Source organism: Pseudorasbora parva, chromosome 1 (assembly GCF_024679245.1).
Source record: "Pseudorasbora parva isolate DD20220531a chromosome 1, ASM2467924v1, whole genome shotgun sequence".
Classification (NCBI taxonomy): domain Eukaryota; kingdom Metazoa; phylum Chordata; class Actinopteri; order Cypriniformes; family Gobionidae; genus Pseudorasbora; species Pseudorasbora parva.
The window spans coordinates 27073954-27094201 of NC_090172.1; the positions used below are offsets into that span (position 1 = coordinate 27073954).

The 20248-nt window shown below is 38.0% G+C and overlaps 1 protein-coding gene across 1 annotated transcript in view; it reads right to left on the reverse strand.

The window, feature by feature from the left end:
- Positions 1-411: 411 nt before the first annotated feature.
- Positions 412-20248, reverse strand: part of lrrc4cb (leucine rich repeat containing 4C, genome duplicate b) — a 37108-nt gene continuing 17271 nt past the window's right edge. Inside the window, exon 2 of the mRNA XM_067437446.1 lies at positions 412-4229. Within this exon, the coding sequence (XP_067293547.1) occupies positions 2284-4179 (1896 nt within the window). The 5' untranslated portion in view covers positions 4180-4229 and the 3' untranslated portion in view covers positions 412-2283. The remainder of the gene's footprint in view (positions 4230-20248) is intronic.

The following is a 20248-nucleotide window of genomic DNA, read 5'->3' on the forward strand; positions in this document are numbered from 1 at the left end:
AGTTCTTGTAGAAATATGTCAACAAAGAGACATTCTCTTGCCAAAAAAATCACTTCAGTTCAGCATAGAAATCTAATAACAAACAAATCACAAGAAGAAAACAAAAGAGAATCCGCTGTCCAACACCACAGGTTTTCTATGCCGGCCATGTAGGTTTCAATGATCTTGTCGTAGTAGCTTCTGTAACTGATGCAGTGCTCAGGAACACTGTAGCAGATAGGAGCAAGCTAGCATTCATGTACAGACCCCTCTGACATTTTCAGCATCATCATTTTTTCTTTTCTTTTTTTCAACAGCACAATACTGTTTTTTATGTGTTCCAATTTATCCCACCTGCTATGTACAATACAAATGGTAGGAACATTTTTTTTTTAATTGGATACAAAAAAATAATTGATTAAAAAACACAAGTGCTGGGAAGCAACAGTTTATCCTTTATGAAATGCTTAACATGTAACAATTCATCTTCCATTTATGAATGGCAATGAGGGTGAATGTAAAAGACTGGGTCCACCACAAAATGAAACGTAGAAATAAATATAAAGGAAATTTGTCACATTCAGTAGACGACTGTTAATTCAATGCTAAAATGTAAGAGAATACAACTTTGCATACAAAATGCTGTGTGACTTGTCAGCACATGTAATGAATTAGAGGTATTTTCTTCATGTACCTTTCTGATGCCTTTGACATATGAACCTATTAGGTTTATTTTAGCAGTTGACTGGTGAGACCAGTATCACGTCTTCTTATCATGCCGTCCAAAATTATTAAAAGGGGGGAGAGAGACATCACACATAAGCTTTTATCAACGTTTTGAGAAAGCAGTACACAAGCTGGTGAAAAACTGTTTCATGGTAAAGCATACAAACGAACAACCCTTTGCACGCATGGACACACGGACACGTTCACACACTCGTCATCATCATCATGTTAGGTGAGGTTTGCAGTTGCCAGTCCAATAAACCATTCCAACATTTCATTTAAAAACACACAACAGAATGAACGTAAAATTCTATAGACAATGGTAACATAATGGATAACGGGTGGTACATATGGCAGACACAACTCACAGACATACAAAAGCACACACTCACAGTAAAAACCTGCGGTTAAAAATCCCTTCTCTCGAAAAGAATGCAGATAAACAATACATGCTTTATGCACTGGGTGCACTCTGATTTTGTCCAGTGTGTTTTTCACTAGGTTATCGGTTTCCATAGTGACAATAACAGGCTATTTTTCCTATTTCATTATTTATTTCCTCAGCCATATTTTCTGAAATCCACACAATCTTAGAAATCATATTCCCTTGTCCTCAGCTACTCAGGGTTATTTCACGATCATACTATTCCACACACATGTGGCATTGGAGCTATAATAGATCTACCCTGATGTTCACTGATGTATAGAAATTCGTTTTTATATTTATAGGTCTGTGGCATTTACAGTTATAAATATATTTACAGATTTTTAGGGGGAAAACAACAACAAAATGGCGAATTTCAAGTGCCATGTTTTAGTTCAACTTGTTCAACTTGACTTAAGAACTGTAATTCAAGCCAATTATTCAAACCTATTTTCTGAAGTCAATTGATGTGTGTTTAGAACAGTGGCTTCTATAAATACTAAAAATGTTTCCTTTCACACTAGCTGCATTTGCAGAATAATCCAGACCCTGATAATGAAAGCTTTCCCTTTTTTGTTCAATAACAGGATTTTTCATGGGGAAATGTAACCATTTATACACCTCTCTAGAGTCGCTGCATCCGTCAGGCCCAGCATTCATATCTAAGTGCTCCATGCGGTTTAAAGTCTGCTGTTTTCAGTTGCCAGTTTTTGTTTTACTGTCTCAAAAAAATAAAATAATAAAATAATGAAAACACACTGGATCAATGGGATGTAATATGCCACAAAAAAACCAAAAACAAAAAAAAAAAACCCAACAACAACAGTTGTGGCATTGCTCTCATAAGCATTGCAGTTGACCTTAATTCTACCAGCACATGAAAGTAAATCATTGAGTTCCCCAGTTTACAAAATACAGAACTGAAAATGAAACAAAGAATATATTAAACCCTAACCCTTTTTATCTAATGATTCCATGATTCAGTCACTTCACAATATCTTTAAATAAATAAGATTTGTAAAGACACTTGTTAAAATAATGATACATACACCCTGGCTCTGACTGGCATTGCTGAACGTCTTAATGCACGCTGTCAAGTTCGTGACGACAGCATGTCCACAACCAAAATTTAACACAGCATTCGTCCAACATGGTCAAATTTGAGTCTCCTGTACATTATCCTTCGAGCTGGCTTGGATTAGTAAAGGTTCATGCACTGAACTATGCAGCGAGCTTAGAGCGGACACATGGTTATAAGCAGTTTTGTAGGAATTATAATGGTTGTAATGATCATGCTCCAGGGGCGGAAGAGTCAGGTGACTCTCCATGGCCGGAACCCTTGTGAGCTCTTCGTGGACATTGATGATCTCAATGGTGCGGGTCGGCCCATCGTGATCCTGCTGGTGGTGCTGCTTGCGCATCTTGTAGAATATTATAAGCATAACGGCCGCCATGAGTGTGATGGCCACAAAACAGCCAATAATAATCTTGGTGGTTTTCATCACCTCCTCCAGACCATTGAGAGCGCCATCGATGTCCATGTCAGTCACAGGAATAGTGTAAGCTCTCTCGGTGGCAATGGGTGTTCCCTTTGTGGTCGAAGAGGATGCCCAGCCAAAAGAAGGCTGCACAGGGGTCCTACTTTCCCCATCGATAAGGGTTTCAATTGTTTCTACGGTGACAGTAGTGAAGTAACTAATGCCACTGTTGTCAACAGATGTCACGTTGAGGACAGCAGAAGCTGAAATGTTGCCTAGCATGTTGCTTACGATGCAAGTGTACGTTCCTGTGTCCTGGACGGAGACGTTGGTGAAGTTTAGCGTTCCGTCGTTTTGGACGGATATGCGCATTTTGAGCACCCCATGTGTTATGATGGAGCCATTTGGTGTTAGCCAGCTGACAGAGGTCACTGAATTTGTCCGACATTTGAGCTCTGCCGCCATTCCTTCAGTTAAATTGAGGTCGGCAGGTGGTTCGACGATAACGGGGGCATAGCACTGAAAGTAGCTCTGGTCCAGCTCACCGATATAGCGTCCCCTGAGACTGGGAGGGGAATTACAGCGTGCGCAGCAGCTGGTGTTTGTTGGTACGGTCTCTCTCAGCCACCAGCTGAGCCAAAGAATATCACAGTTACAGTTCCAGGGATTGTGATGCAAATGCACTCGCTGCAGGTGGTGCAAAGGCGTGAAGAGATCGTGGGGCAAAAAGGTAAGGTTGTTGTGAGCCAGGTTGAGCTCTCGCAAAGAGTGCAGGTCATCGAAGGAGTTCCGCTCTATGGTTTGGACTTGGGCGTGCATCATCCAGAGCTTCTGAAGATGGACAAGACCCTTAAAAGAACTGGGCTGGATGACAGTGAGCTGGTTCCCGGACATCTCCAGCTCATCCAGACGAATCAAGGGCTGAATGTTGGGGACCTCTTTGAGGTTACACATGCCCAGATTCAGGTAGCGAAGGTTACTCAAGCCCTGAAATGCCCCGCTCGAGATGTAGGAGAGGCGCTTCAGCTCTCCCAAGTCCAACCGCCGCAGGGAGGGCAAGCGACTGAAGGCATCCGACGGTATGCTCTCAATAGGGTTATTTCTAAGCCACAGCTCTTTCAGTTTTGATAGATACTCAAAGGCGCCATTTGGGATGGTCGTGAGGCGATTGTCAAAAAGCTCCAGAGTGTTAAGGCTGGTCAGGCCGTTAAAGGCGCCAATCTCGATGTTGCGGATGTGGTTTCGGCTAAGCTGAAGAATCTCAAGGTGTCGTAGATGCTTGAAACTGTCGACTTTGATGACCTGGATTTGATTGTCCTGAAGGTTTAGATACCGTGTATTGGTGGAGATGCCATCAGGGACATCCTTTAGCCCTCTGCGCGTGCAGATGACCTTACTAAATTGATTACTGCAGGAACATACAGAGGGACAGGTCTGGGCTCGCACCAATCCGGCGACAACAAGCAACTGCAGGGCTAAAAGCAGGAGAAACAAGGGGTCAAACCAAGCCCCTTTCCATCTAGGACCTCTCAACATCTGGCGCTGATGGTAAGAGGTCATCTTGTTCAACATTCATAATTTAATGCCCGCTGATTTTCTCTCCCCAAACATTGATAGGCAGTCTGTAACAGAGGAAAAGGAAAATAAATTTGTTAGCAAAATGTGTCATGTTGAAATGTCAGTGTAACGTGATGGCAGTCAAACAGAACATCAAATTCTGCTGATGTTCGGCAATTTGTCATAACAAAAAGAACATTCTTCTGTCAAATGGTGCTGCATGCACATTTCTGATATTCTGATGATGTCGAACAAAAACAAGTACTGCTGTTTAGGCAATGTACATGCAAAATATAGTTCTCCAATGTGGCTGATAAATTGTGCATCATTACTGTCATGGTTGTTTAATGAGCCTGCACAGAAACACACACCACAAAGAATTCAAAAAATAAGTGATGGAAAGATGTCATTTTCTTGATTTGTGTTTTGTTTTAGCAGACATGCATTTCCCTTTTGACCTAACCTAAGATTCTGTCCACACTTTTTTAACCAAATCAAGACTTTCTGCAATTAACACAGGAAAAAACTAGCTGGTTTCAAAAGAGAATAATAATTTAAAAAATATTCAGGGAGAAACTAGCCGTACCCGTAAATAATGTGCTTGTGTGATATTATTGTAATGTTAAAAAATATATTTTTTTGTGTGCATGTTTTACTAAAATATTAAGTAGCTTGAGTGTGAAACAAACAGTCCTGAATCTTTTATGCTCTGCACTAAAATAAGATGTATGGAAATCATGTCACAGCACGCTGTCAGAGGGATGGATTAAGCTTTAGACAGGTCCATCACTGGGGATATCTACAGATAAGGATGTGTGTTTGCCTTGTATATTCAGCACTCTATACTTACACATACTATGAAGATACATAGAAGCCGAATTGTCAAAACCCACAAGCAATGTGCCACTGCTACAGCACACATTAAATTTAAAATTCTTTCACCCCACAAGTCTCCGCTCTCATTATCTGCTCAAGTGTTCTTATGAAAAATGAGATGTCTTATTACCTACGCTGTTTGCAAATACATTACTATAATCAGTATTCTCATTTATAATGAGAGGGAAATAAAAGGGGTGAGGAATTCAGGACCCCTGACACAAGTCTTTTACAAACTGACTTTGACCAAAAGCAACATTTTATTTCAGTGAGACTGAAAATGAGGCAGTCGAGTATCTGGAAATAAACAGAAACACTTTCATATACAAGATCAAGCAAGCTCTGTCATAATTACATAACTTTACTCTCAGAATCTCCCACCACAGTAGGAAAATAAATAAAGTACAATACAGGGAGCTCTCCGATCAAAATGGCAACAGGAGCTGAAGTCGCATGACACCAATAACACCTCCTCGACAACCTCAATGAATATGTGGGCTGCATGTTGGTTAATAAATGGTATTATACAATAAATAAACATTCCAGATGATTGTGAGCTTGACTATTGTTGTGAGTATTAGATGTTGCTAGAAGCAGTCTAAATCCAGACTGGAAAAAATCACATACTTTTGTCAGTGAGGATCAAGTCAAAATAGTATGTGTCTTATATCATTCTTCTTAGAATTCAATTTGAATTAAAGGATTAGTTCACTTTAAAATGGAAATTTCCTGATAATTTACTCACCCCCATCTCATCCAAGATGTTCGTGTCTTTCTTTCTTCAGTGGAATTTTGTTTTTGTTTTTGAGGAAAACGTTCCAGGATTTTTCTTCACATAATGGACTTTAATGACAACCAAAATGTTGATGGACCAAATCAACGCAGTTTCAAAGGGCTTTGAAGGACTTCAGAGGCTCTGTGTGATCCCAGATGAGGAATACGGTCTTAACTTGCGAAACCTTTGGCTATTTTCAGGAAAATAATTAGCATTTATGTACGTTTTAACCTAAATTTCTCATTCTGTGCTGCTCTATGACGTGCCACGGATTGTGCAATCACGTCGGAAAAGTCCCGCTAGACGTAGGTGAAAGTAAAGGCCCAAGCAAAGACTAATACAAACGCCCTTTACAAAAAAGCCTCCATCTCCATTTAGTTGTTTAACTTTTTTTTTTTTTTGCTAAAGGATATTTGTATATCTTTGCACAAGCGCTTTGTAAACACGGGGCAGTACTTCTGTCTACGTCTAACCTTTCCAGCATGATTGTGGAATCCGTAGTGTTTAAGAGCAGTGCAATTTGAGTAATTAAGGTTAAAAAGTATGTTTTTTTTTTTAATGAGTGATGGTTTCGCTAGATAAGACCACGTTCCTCAGCTGGGATCGTGCAGGGCCTCCGAAGCCCTTTGAAACGGCATTTATTGGACCTTGGACCTTCAACATTTTGGTTGCCATTTAAGTCCATTGTGTGGAGAAAAATCCTGAAATGTTCTCCACAAAAAAAACGTAATTTATTTTCCAATAATTAACATCTTGGATGGCGCTGGGGTGAGTAAATTACCAGGTCATTTTCATCTTGAAGTGAACTAATCCTTTAACCCTCTTTTTGTCTTTGGCATCCCATTATGCTATGAAATGTCTCAGATGGTCTCACTGTGCATCTGTGCTGCTGATCATTTGATAAAATTGTTAAAACTGAGAACTGTGATTGATTTAGTCACAGTGAGACATTAATCTCGCTGGTAGGCAATGAATGTTAGTTAGCACCAGCGTAATTGACACCTTACTGTGAGAAGCTGAGGGAACTTCCAATGGACGCACATTTAATGGGATGCGTGAGGTAATCAGGGCATGTCCTGGCAGGAGCCTCTTTTTCACTACCAAAAATAACCAACAAATATACAGAGGAAGCACACTAATCTCTCAGGCATTGATTGAGTGATTAGCTCCAGGCCTGCATCAGAAATTGGAGAAACAAGAATGACTTTAAAACCCGTTTTTATCTCATCAATTACATAATAGCAATGTGTATGCTACATGCATAGTCTTAGGCACATTTTTGGACACACGCTTAGCAATTTTCACAACTCTCACATTCAAACTCGCATGTATTTAACATACTGTATCTCAAACCATCTATGACTGCCTATGCCTCATTATATTATATAAGAAATTATATAATCAAGAGTCAAGAAATAAATATGCTGCAGGGAAATATCCCAAATAATTTGATGATAGACAAACACTTTTTGAGTCCCCTAAGTAACAACAGCAGTTTAATAATCATCAACAATTTAATAATTATTAAAATTAATATGCAATGCTTGTCCTTGCTCTTTGTTGATAGTGATGAATCTTGAGAGTTATGTGCTAATTTAAAGCATTTTGACTGAATTTCCCCCCGCAGTGCTCTTTCCAAAGCCTGCATATTCCTTGCGGTCGCTAATGCCAATCAAATGAATGACCTGTTTTACAGATAAAGCTTTAACACATATATAACACACAAACAAAAATAGAGATAAAGATGAGGTTTGATGAAACGAGTTCTTTGAGTAAACAAATTAAAACAAGCCTCATTATGAAGTTCAAGAAGAATATAATCAAGGGACATCAGTATAAACATCTAATAAACATGAACCTCCCTTCAGAGCGCTGCTGAATGATTTTAGACCAATTCATTTTAATTTATAGTCTCAAACAGACACCCTATCCTTGCTTACATGTTATATTCACATTGTCATTCGCTATCAAAAACACATCTGAGAGTCTCTTGTATAGGTTCACTGGTGGCTATAACTTGTTCTCCGTCATCTTGCTGCATTTTACTTCTCAAGCAATATCTGATAACTCCTTTAAATGGGTGAAATAAGAGAGAAGGCATATGATGAAGGTCACTGCAGGACACTGATTAAAGTCATTCTACCAACTGCACTCTATTCATATTGCTCATCATTATTCAATGTTGTTTATCTTCAGTTAAAACATATGAAAATATAATATAATAAAAACAAGACAAAGTTCAAAATAATCTGAATTATTAACAGATCTTTTTTTCTAGCAGGGTTATGTATTCGGTATTAAATCAGCCAATTAATATTCACAGAACATTATAGCTTATTTTTTGGAAGCAATCCTTTGGTACACTCTGTGCTCCTCCCGTTGTTATCTCAGTAAATCTCAGTTTCCTACATTTAGGAAACTAAGGGTCTCCACAAGGACAGCAATCGATTCAGTGTTATGGAAGAACACACATCTAAATGCAGTCAAGTACAAGCAGTGAGCATCTCAGACTGCAAACAAATGTGTGCCTAATAAAATGTTTTTAAAATACAGAATGCCGTTCTGGTAAATAGGTAAACAGAATATGCATCATTTCCCTTTTGCATTTTCATTGTTGGCTTTGAGACAACACAAAAATGCATAATCAGTTATTCTAACTAAATCGAAATATTATGTAAAAACTTACATACGCAGTACAATGTTCTTTAATGTTCTCTGCTTATTTGCCCTAGAAGTATGAAAAGGACAAAACAAAACAACACACTAAAGTGAGTTCTCAGGAGACGTGTTGACTCCTCAGGACCTGAAAACAATGGCTTACAGAAAGGATTTTTCTTATGGGATGCCTGCCAAGGTCTTTACTTAAATGGGGAGACTGTGTTGAAGCCAAAGAAGAGGCTTTACAAATGGAAGCCCTCCATTTAAATTTACAAAGACTGAAGTGCACCATAAGTACATGTCATGTTCACCTTGAATATACAATAGCATTAAACAATGGAATAAAACTGACGATTTATTCTGAAAGAGTACGATTTCAAAGTAATTTTGAAAAGTATGATTGTGCGATTTATTTCACACACATTAAAATTATTGCAATGTTCGAGCTCAACAAAATACAACCAAATAACATTAAACCATGGAGTATGATACAATTTCATTCAGCATCTGAGCTTCAGTATATTCTAAAGAGTGTGATGCACATCTTTCAAATGATTGAAGTCCTATCCTACCGGTGTGTTTAAACAAGTAAAAAAATCAATACCTTACTTGTCTCTTAGAAGGCCTTTTCAAGCAGTTTAGCCAGAGAAAATAGATACAAAACGAGGGAGTAATGCAAATTACTCCCACATAGATCTTTCTCAGCTCCTCTACTTCCCCTGCACATCCGGTAGGAGTCTTAGTCTGTAAAGTCATTTTGACTGAAGCGTCTATGTCCAGGTATAATCGCCACAATCATTGGATTGTGCCAAAATAACTTATGCAGCTTCCATTATCATAATGACACTGATGAATAATCAGATGAAATGGCCATAATCACTCCCCCCTCGCTCTTTTCTGGTTGTGTGGGTGGATCAGACTGCAGGGAGACCTTGTCCATGCATCTAATGCATCCCACCAAATATTTCAGAAGCCGAAACCTCATAATGTAGGATCTTCTAAAAGGCACAAGATGTAATATTTTTAGATTAAAATATCTGAAAACCAATCAAATAATGTTATATATTTTTTGTTGATTTGTGCACTTACATTATCCAAAATGTTTCAATAATGTTTAAATCCAGAGAAATTAGTTATTTTGACCAGTATAACAGCCCGTGTCATTACGTCAATTATGTCATATCCGCCTTACCCTTGATTTTAGTTCCATAGTCAATGGAAACACCAAAGTTGGTTTAATATATTATGTTTTATTAGACAGGCGAGCAAATGTTTGGATACCTTTATCGTCAGAAAACAAATCGTTATATCGCAACACGGTTAGTGTTATTGTTTCAATCTCTTGTTTTCTTGATTTACCGTAAGTAACATATTTGTACCATGTCTCAGAGACAATGCTATTTTATCAAGTGGCTAACATTTTAACCAGAAAAAGCTTTAGTTACAGTACTACAGCATTTTCTCCACCATACAATATATTTATTAAATGTATTTGTATACCATTGCATGCAATAGCAACACAAGTCCTCCAGCTTTTATTAATATAATATTCTAATATTGATCTAGCTTAAAGGGAAAGTTCACACAGGAAAATTAGCCCATGATTTACTCACCCTTAAGTCATTCTAGGCATATATGACATTATTCTTTCAGATGAATACAGTCTGAGTTATATTTAAAAAGTCCTGACTCTTCCAAGCTTTATAATGGCGGTGACTTGTTGGTTCATTTTTGAAGTCCATAAAAGTGCATCTATCTATCATATAACAGCTCCACATGGCTACGGGGGCTTAATTAAGCCCTTCTGAAGCCAAGTGGCATGTTTGTGTAAGAAAAATATCCATATTTAAAACTTTATAGACTAAAAAAACTAGCTTCCGGCAGTCAGCACTATGCAAGGCTTAACCAGCGGCCAACTGCAGAATATAAGCAAAATAAAAACAGCAACATTTCCCAGGCTTTGGCCCCACCCGGCTTCATACCACAGCGATGTTAATAGATTAGATTAGATCACCCATGAACATGTTTTGTGAGTGTCATGAGTCCTGTTGGTTTGCTTTCCATCGGCTGTGGAGGTGAATATGACAACTCCTATGATTCCACACTCATTCGCGGCGCCATCATCAAGCTACACCTTTTTATTGTTTTGAATAAGCAACCTCTAGTGGTGAAACTTACACACTGTGCCTTTAAGGTATTCTGCCAACATTTATCAACAATTATCTAATACATTCGTGTAACTACTATTGATATTCAATCATTCCATTAGTCTTGCAGCTTTTAATATCACTAGTAATAGTATTAGTCTGATGAACTTGTTAAAGAAAAAAAAAAATCATTAGCTCAGCCTAGATTCCCTTGGGCCTTCAGCTGAGAGCAATTTCCAAGAGTTTGAATCTACAGAGATAAACACAGGCACAAACACAGAGAGAGAATCACTTGCAATTTAATTGTTTTCCTCTGGCCTATTAAATCAAGAAAATGAAATTGCAATCATTACTTGTAAGCATGTTAGCAACCCTCACTTGGGAAATTATGACCTTCCACAGTTAATTTAGTCACCTATTTATATTCACAGCAAAAAAGGGAACTTGCATTCTCTAATGAACAACACTTAGCCGTACAATACTTCAGGGAAACTTGGAGTTATAGATGAGTTACAGATATTGACTTAAATCAAATCTGCTGTCTATATTTATGGCCATTTGCTAAATCATTAGAGGACCTCATGCCGATAGTCAGCTTTATGGTCTTGCGATGGCCTTAAATATTGACTGGAATCATTTAACCATGAGATATGGCATGTACGCATGTGACTGCAAAATTTCAAGCAGAGGCAGGAGTCGTGGAAGTAATTCATTGGCTGTGGGATGGTGCACCCCCATGTTTCCTGATGTCGTGAGGGCCTTGTTAGCAAAAATATTGGTGCACTTTTAAACTGTCAGGACTCCTGCCAAAACCACATCCCACAGCACTGCAGCAGGTTAGTGGGAAAAAAAGCTGGTTAGTGAAGATTTAATCTCCATCTTTATCATATTGATGCACCGAAACGTACCAGCATAGGAAATGAAGCTAAAGCACATAGAATGTGTTGGCCAGTTAAAGCAGTTACTGACAGCAGTTCTCGACAAATTGATGTCACTGCGGCATAGCTGCATCTGAATATTTCTGTCTAGCTACTCTAGGCACACTACATGAGAAACGTCAGGATTTTATCAGATTTGCCCGTATAATGACATTACTCAACACAATAGACCCTAGCAGATAATCTTTCAGAGCGGAAGTGTTCGAACAACTCGTATGTGGCTCTCCAACCACATCCCTTGGAGAAAATCCATATTGTAATGGGCTAAGTTGTTGAGTAAGAATACAATTACAAGACAATGAGAGTCTTGGCAGGAGACGGCCTTGCTGGAAATACACAGCTGGAGGGACGGGGATATTGCATATTCTCATTGTGTTCTGGAATTTTTTAGTAAGCCGTTCCCAACTCTTTGTGTGCAATGCAAAAGTGAATACATTTCAAAGAGAAAGGTTGAGGACAAATTTGTTTGTAACACCTGGTTAGTTAAAACACGTATTGTCCCTGCTGTTTCCCCCTACTGTCAAGTCAAAGTACTTGTAAAATCTGTAGTGACAAAGCATAAGATGCTTTTCTTCCAGACTATGCGAGCAGAGCGATCACTCCTGAGCTTGGCCCCTTCAGTTTACTTCAGTGTTCAAATTGAAAACCAGGGAGGCAGAGTGCTGACCATGCTAAAACACAGCAGACAGCAATCTTTAAAAGCGCACCGCACTGACCCCTGAATGCAATATAAACGAATCCAGAATCACAGGGACAGTACCTCATGAAATATGAAATGCAAAATCAAGAGTCACCTTTCAGCATTCACCTACAGTATTCTAGACCTCACCCTGTGCCCATGTACAGGAAAAAAAAATGCTGTACAATGAGAATCTTATATAGATACTGTATTTAAATTTAAACCTGAAAAGTTTTTGCACTGAAAAGTTTCAAACAAAAAAGTACCTTTTTATAAAATGTCAATATCCTAAAAAACACATTAGCCTAGTGGGTTGTCACCTAATGAGCATCTTACAGAGTATCCGTGTGATCTTGCCACGTCTCATTTGTACAGGTACTTTTTACATGATAGTAGTGTGTTTATTGTGGAAACAAATAGTTGCTGTGGTAACACAACGATACCTGCTTGTATTGTGAGGTAATATCCTATTACAATACAAGCAGATCCTAATATCCTATTCTGATGCTATCACTAAAATTGAAAAGGAGGAAAATCAATAACATAGCATTTTTTTCTTCTCTATATGTTGATTTACAAATAACATTTAAGTGTTTTTCTTTATCTTTTTAGTTTCATCAAAATTTTTAGTTCAAAATGTAATTAAAAATTCATGGTCTCTCTTTATGTTATTGTGCGGACAATAATAAAAAAAAATAACGACACCATAGCAAAAATAACGACACCATAGCAACTCCTAGTTTCAAACCATAAATAATAAGCTACCAGTAAAATCCATCCAACCATTGTACAAACCGCTTGTCCTGTGTAGGGTGGTAGGGATGCTGGAGCCTATCCATGCATCTTGTGCTGAAGACTATAGTATGATAGATTGTTAAATTAATATTTTACGGCATGTCTAGTACCTGTAGTAATAATACCATGTAGTACTGTGTTTTCAATGAAGATACCTAGCTATATACAGTAGCATTTATAGCAAGGCTGGGCAACTCTGGCCCTTGAGATCATTTTTTCTTCAGATATTACCAACCCTGATCAAACTCACCTGCCTGTGTCTTTCTAGTAATCCTAAAGACATTAATTAGCTTGTTCAGATATGTTTGATTAGGGTTGGACCTAAACTCTGCAGGACACTGAATCTTGAGGGCCATAGTTGCCCAGCCCTGATTTAGAGAATCCACTAAGGCTATGTTCAGACTGCAGGCAAATCAGATCTTTTTTTTAGACAGACTGTCCACACTATTAATTTCAAGGGATCAAATAAGATTTGTGTGTCCAGACATAAGTGTCTCTGCATGGGTTGCTTTGGGTCTGACATAGGTGTAGATGTGTTTTTGGCGAAAAACGGGCGCAGGAATAATGGAGGTGTATCATACCTCACTGTCCAAATTAGCGCCCTGTCAACTTGCGGCGCAGAACTCCTCTGATGCACCTTTACAAATCATTAGCTAATAATGAATTAAAGCAGACAACTGGAAGTTGAAAATGCATGGCTTTGACCCCTTGTGGTAATTAACACATTAATTTACATTATTAGTTAATCTAATATGAATTAATACATTGTGACATTAAACTAACAACTATTTAATGATTACTTAATCTATTAATCATGTAGAATCTTCATTAGTTGCTGATGCAGTAATCATTAATAAATGGGTTACTTCACCATTAGTAATACATTAACTTATGATTATCTGTGCATTAATTAAGCATAAATTAATGTATATTAGTGCACCCCTATTGTAGCCTGACAAGCCAGACCCACATCAAGATGTTTGGTCTGGAAACTCACCATTGACAGGGCTCAATCCAAAGCTGATTTGAAAGACCGCCGCCGTTCGCCAGTTTCTGTGTTTACTAGAAGCACTCAAACGCAACTCGGCCGTCGTCATTATGGCCCCGCCCGCCGACTCTATACACGATGTGATTGGCCCTTCCAGATTGAGAGGAATACAGCTCAGAAGTGTATTGAGAGTTCCTAGACGACACTTGCGGGCAGATTAAATATGCTGCCGCTAGGGTGCGTCTAGATTTCTAGGCTACCCCTATTGTAAAGTGTTACCGAATAATGCATAATGTATAATTAATTCTAAAGTGAAGAGCATGGTAACCCACTAGTAATTACTCAAGTATTACCAAATCATTCAGAAGTTATTCATGAGTTATTATTTGGGTCAGTATTCTAAAGTGAAAAACAAGATAACTCTCTAGTAATTACTGAAGTCATTATAAGCTTTTGAGGTTTTTGTACATTTTTGGATAGTAATTCCTTCTGATTGATTTGGTAACACTCAGAGTCATTACTGGGTTACCATGATCTTCACTTCAGAAAATTGATTATAATAATTAGTAATTCCTTTAAGGATGTAGTAACACTTGGGTCATTACTGTCCAAAACCTAGGAAAACCTCAAAAGCTTATACTGACTTCAGTCATTACTAGAAAAATTATCACTCTTTTCACTTTAGAATACTGATCCAAATAATTAGTATTTCCTTCTGAAAGATTTGGTAATACTTGAGGCCTTTTGAGATCTGATTTGAGCAGCCAGAGTGTCCAGAGTGTTGCATTTGAAATGCGATTCAAATCTGATTTTTAAAGATGCATATTTCAAACCAGCTTCATTAATTTTACATATATATATATATATACACTCTAAAAAATGCTGGGTTAAAAACAACCCAAGTTGGGTTGAAAATGCACCGACCCAACAATTGGGTTGTTTTAACCCAATGGTTGAGTTGTTCTTACCCAGCAATTGGGTTGTCTTAAGCAACATTTAACCCAACCACTGGGTTAAAACAACTCAACCACTGGGTTAAAACAACTCAACCATTGGGTTAAAACAACTCAATTGTTGGGTCGGTGCATTTTCAACCCAACTTGGGTTGTTTTTAACCCAGCATTTTTTAGAGTGTATATATATGTATATATATATATATTGCTGTCTAGACTTTCAAAAACCCATGTGGATAAAATGTTGATGTGAAGTGTTGTGTATTCTGAGCTACCTATAAGACAAAAATGTTGTATGCATAGTTAGCCAAGTTAGCCAACGTATGTAGCATTTAATATTTCACTATATTTAAATATATTAAAGGGGTACTTCAGCGCTGGGAAGATGAATCTGTATTTAAACTGGGTCATTAATGTAGTAGAAATGTGAAATTATTTTTGAATTTGGTGCCTTCTAGACTGAGAAAAGACAGAAAATGTATTTTTGTCCCATGGGGATGAGAGACAACAATTCCCAGAATCCTTTGCTGCCCTATGAGGCTACTCCCAAAGCCACCACTACTGAATCACTGTGACTGAGTTAGAGAACAGACACTACAATTACATACTGAACGTGTCTGTTCAATATAATGAGCGAGTCACCGCGCGAGTATCACAGCACTAACGCTGCAGGAGTCAGATTACATTTACCATCATGACTGAGCTGAATGAACTCTCGTGATGAGAGCTGAGGTAAACGCGCTCGCGGCATAACTCACATTCAGAACGCGAGTTAGCACAATCATTTGCATATACTCCAGGGTTTCTACTGATACAAAGCCATATGCTAATCACTGAAATAACCCTTTAAAATGTGAAATATAAGGCAGTTTTTAGTCATTTTTCATATAGTGCTTTACTATGCTGTACACCCAAAGTACCTTACAATCAAATCAGGGGGTCTCTCCTCATCAAAACCAGTGTGCAGCAGTGCGCTCACCACACACCAGCGATAGAAGGAGAGGAGAGAGAGTATAATAGAGCCAGTTCAGTAGATTGGGGATTATTAGGAGGCCTTGATTGATAAAGGCTAATGGAGGGTGTTTGGCGAGGACACAGGCGTTACACCCCTACTCTTTTACGTGCCCTGAGATTTTTAATGGCACACAGAGAGCCCTCAGTTTTAACATCTCATCTGAAGGAAGGTGCTCATTACAGCAGGGTTGCCAACTTTTAAGTTCAGGTTGGAGTGAGATTTTTTGGAGGCCGGGGGGGGGGGGGGGGGGGTAATGCTTTTGATCTTGATTCAGTATCAGTTAATATCTAGTATATATACTGTACATAATAATATGTTTGTTTTGGCACTAGTTTAAAGATTTCTTGGGTCAAATTATATGTGCCATTCCTTAATATTCACTTGTGACTGCTTATATAAGTATCATTATTTATTAAAAAGATTAGGATGCAAGTTATTTAAGTTTTGAAATTTCACATTTAAAGAAATCTAGTGTTTGATCATCATATCTAAATATTTATTAGAATGCAAAGACTGCAATATATTTTTGAGCAACTAGATTAGATACATGTATATTTATTAAAGAGCCATAAGGCACCTAATGGCATTACAAATAAACATTAATATTTTTTAGCCACAAAATGACTCTAATTTGCCTCTTTGAATTGGAATTCTCCATTTTAATATTAATTACTACACTAATTGTAATATACATTTTAGAAGAAATACAAATATTAGAAGAAAAATATTTTAAGTGGTCATTTATTGAAAATAATTGTTGCACAAATAGTATTTAAGACCTCCTCAAAATATTCAATAAATATAATTTAATGAGTATGAGTGTGACCTATTAGTAAGGAATACCTGAGGGCTAAATACAAGAATAACATTAATGTTAACAATGTTGAATCTCTATCACTCTCCATAATAAAACGATCCTGTAAATATGGCTGACTTAATAATCAATAAACACTAAGCTGTACTGTTTACCAAAACTTGCAGCAAACATCTATATGGTGAAACTGTTGTGTATCCGCTTAAGCCATTTAAATTCATTGGCACAGCGCTAGAAGTATTGAGCGCTCATGGGCCACGTGACCAGCGCGCGCCGCAGGGAGACGAGAGCATGAGCAACTCCGCTTTTCAACGCCTCTAGCTTTAACATTATGCCACATTAGCGCCAAAACGCTATTTATTGTTTGAATTTCATTAAAACACATTTAAAAAAATTAAAGCTTATAGCTTTGTTTAATATCAAAAGCAGGTTTGGCAATTTGGCGTGAGATTGAGTTGGGCGGAGTGAGAGCGTGAGACAGAGCCTGAAAGCGTGAGAATCACGCCAGATGCGTGAGAGTTGGCAACCCTGATATAGTGTACCTATCACTGTACTGGGGCATTAGGACCCACACGCATCACATGGTGAGCACCCCCTGCTGGCCTCACTAACACCTCTTCCACCAGCAACCTAGTTTTCCCAGGAGGTCTCCTAACAAGGAACTGACCAGGCTCAACCCTGCTTAGCTTCTGTGGGCAACCAGAGTAATATGGCTGTGGCAAGAAAGAAGTAGACAGACATAATATGCTAAAAACTGCCTGACCACTAAAATAAAGTCTGTTTAAAATGATTCTCCTCAACTAGTCCCATAGAGCAGACACACAAACACACGCACGCACGCACACACGTTTGTTTTTGTGAATATGGGGAGATTCAAAAGGCGTAATGGTTTTTATACCGTACAAACCGTATTTTCTATCCCCCTACACTGCCCCTACCCCTAAACCTACCCATCACAGGAAACATTTTGGATTTTTACTTTCTAAAAAAAACCTCATTCTGTATGATTTATAAGCATTTTGAAAAGTGAGGACATGGCCAATGTCCTGCCATATTTCACCCTCTCCTTGTAATACCTATGTCATACCCATGTCATTATACACATTCGTGTCCTCATATGTCACTAAAACACCCCCCCCCACCCCCCCACACGCACACGCACACACACACACACACACACACACACACACACTCACACACACACACACACACACACACACACACACACACACACACACACACACACACACACACACACACACACACACACACACACACACACACAGAGAGAAAAAGACTAAAAAGACATCAAAAAGCAGGGCATGACCAAATGCAAGCCCAGCTCTGCTCTCTGGAGCAGCTGGTCTCTGTTTGACGCTCATATGATTTAAGAAAAAATAAGAAAAAAGGTGGCATGTAGAGTGAAGCACACCATCTCTTATGGTTTTTAGGAGAACCGTGCCATGTTTTGCTGCAGTGAATTCAGGATTTCCTCTTTCAAGTTGCTGTGATTTTAATTCAGCGACTGGACCCCTCATTGTGTCCAGGCTGTTGCACAGCAGTTGTGAGTCAGAGCGTACACTCACTCCCTCTCTCGGTCTCTCTGTCCGTCTACATCTTTCTGTCTCCCTTTCTCTCTCACACAGACAGCTTGCTTAGGAATAATTCATGGCTTTGCATTAGAGCCTCCACAGTTACTACCAAACAATTGCGAAAGCAAATTGATATTGTTGTTTACAGTTTTGATTGTCTATATCTTCGAAATGGGTGTTTTAATAATGGCTGAGATCAAACAAGCCCAATTCCACTTTGAAGTGCTTGTCATTATTTCCTGTTAAATCTTTTGCACAGCCAGTCCATTAAGCATTGCACTGACAACGAGAAAGAGACACTGTCAAGAGTATACAGCATGACTGTTTTCATCCTGCATCAAAAGGAATGGGAATTTACAATGCTGCACGGCACACTATGTTAAGTAAAAACCTGGGGTCCTTCTTCGTTTGTACAAGATACTATTATGCGACCATGAGAAGCTATTTTGAATGAGGGCAACTGGTATACAAGTACAGCTACTATCTGCTTGAATCTAGGAAAAGACTGAAATCTCTAAAAACTGCAAACACATTATATAAAACTGCATTTATTTAGACCACTCATGTGCATACTAGAGAAGGACATTACATTACTCAGAAGGACATTACATTTCTATAATCGCTATATTTCTATAAGTGGTCCATCTCCATCCCCTATACTGTCTCTGTGGACATGTGGATCTTGAGTCACAAAACTTAGCTGTCATTGGGGCTAAACTTCAACATGTTCACTACCTCTGTCTAGGGCATCTTAAAAGGGAAATGTCACTCTAGCAATGCTTATACGAATTTGTTGTAACTCTTCAGGAAGCAGCAACTTCTGAATGTTTAAATAAATGTGAGATTCGAGTGCTGTGGGGGCAGGAAAGAGTGAATAACATCTTAAAGGGACAGGTCAGCTAAAAATGAAAATGCTCACATCCTTTACTCATCTCCATGTTGTTTCAAACCATTTTTTTGAATATTTTTGAAAAATGTCTTTTTTTTGGCAGAACAAAATGAAAGTTATTTTTTGACCCCATTGACATTGAAAATATCTTCTTTTGTGCTCCACTGAATACAGAAAATCAGAGAATAGCCTACTTTATGATACTTTGTGTTGCACACAAAAAAAGGATAATAAAGTAACTACTAAACAATGACACCAATTTTAAAAAAGTTTTTATTTTATTTTAATTATTGTTTCTTTTTATAAGTTCAGCATTGGGTAAAGTAATGGATGTATTCAGTTAGGGTGCATTCAATTGATCAACAATGACAGTAAAGAATTTTACATTGTATCAATAGATTGATATTTCAAATATATATTTTTCTAAACTTTCTGTTTTTAATAGTGATAATATTCAAATGTTTTTTTTCTCTCGCATTTACAGGTCACCTGGTGTGGTGACGCATTGCTGCCACATTGGGCCTATATATTATTTTTATATTTTTCCACTCAATTGTGTCGTAATAACGAGATGTTATGTGTTTTAACAACATCTTTTCTCATAATAACAAGATCCTGAAATGACATAATGACGGACCCTGGTGCAGCCACAAATAATATCATAATATAGGTAATTAAGACATATATTCAAGAAATGTATTAAAACAGAAAGAGCTATAGTTTCAGCCTTACTCAAAGGCAGAGGAAACGAGGCCAGTTACGCACGTCAATCCATTCCAGATGATCTTGGTTTGCTTTTTATTTAATATACAGGCAATTAGTTGACGAAACATTGATCAAAATTTAAATATAATTTATACAAAATTTTTGTAAACATTTTTTAATAAAAACTTTCTAGAAAATAAAATTCGAAGTGGTCTAAAATCATGTGTGACCCCAAGTCTCAGACGTATTGCGAATCTTAT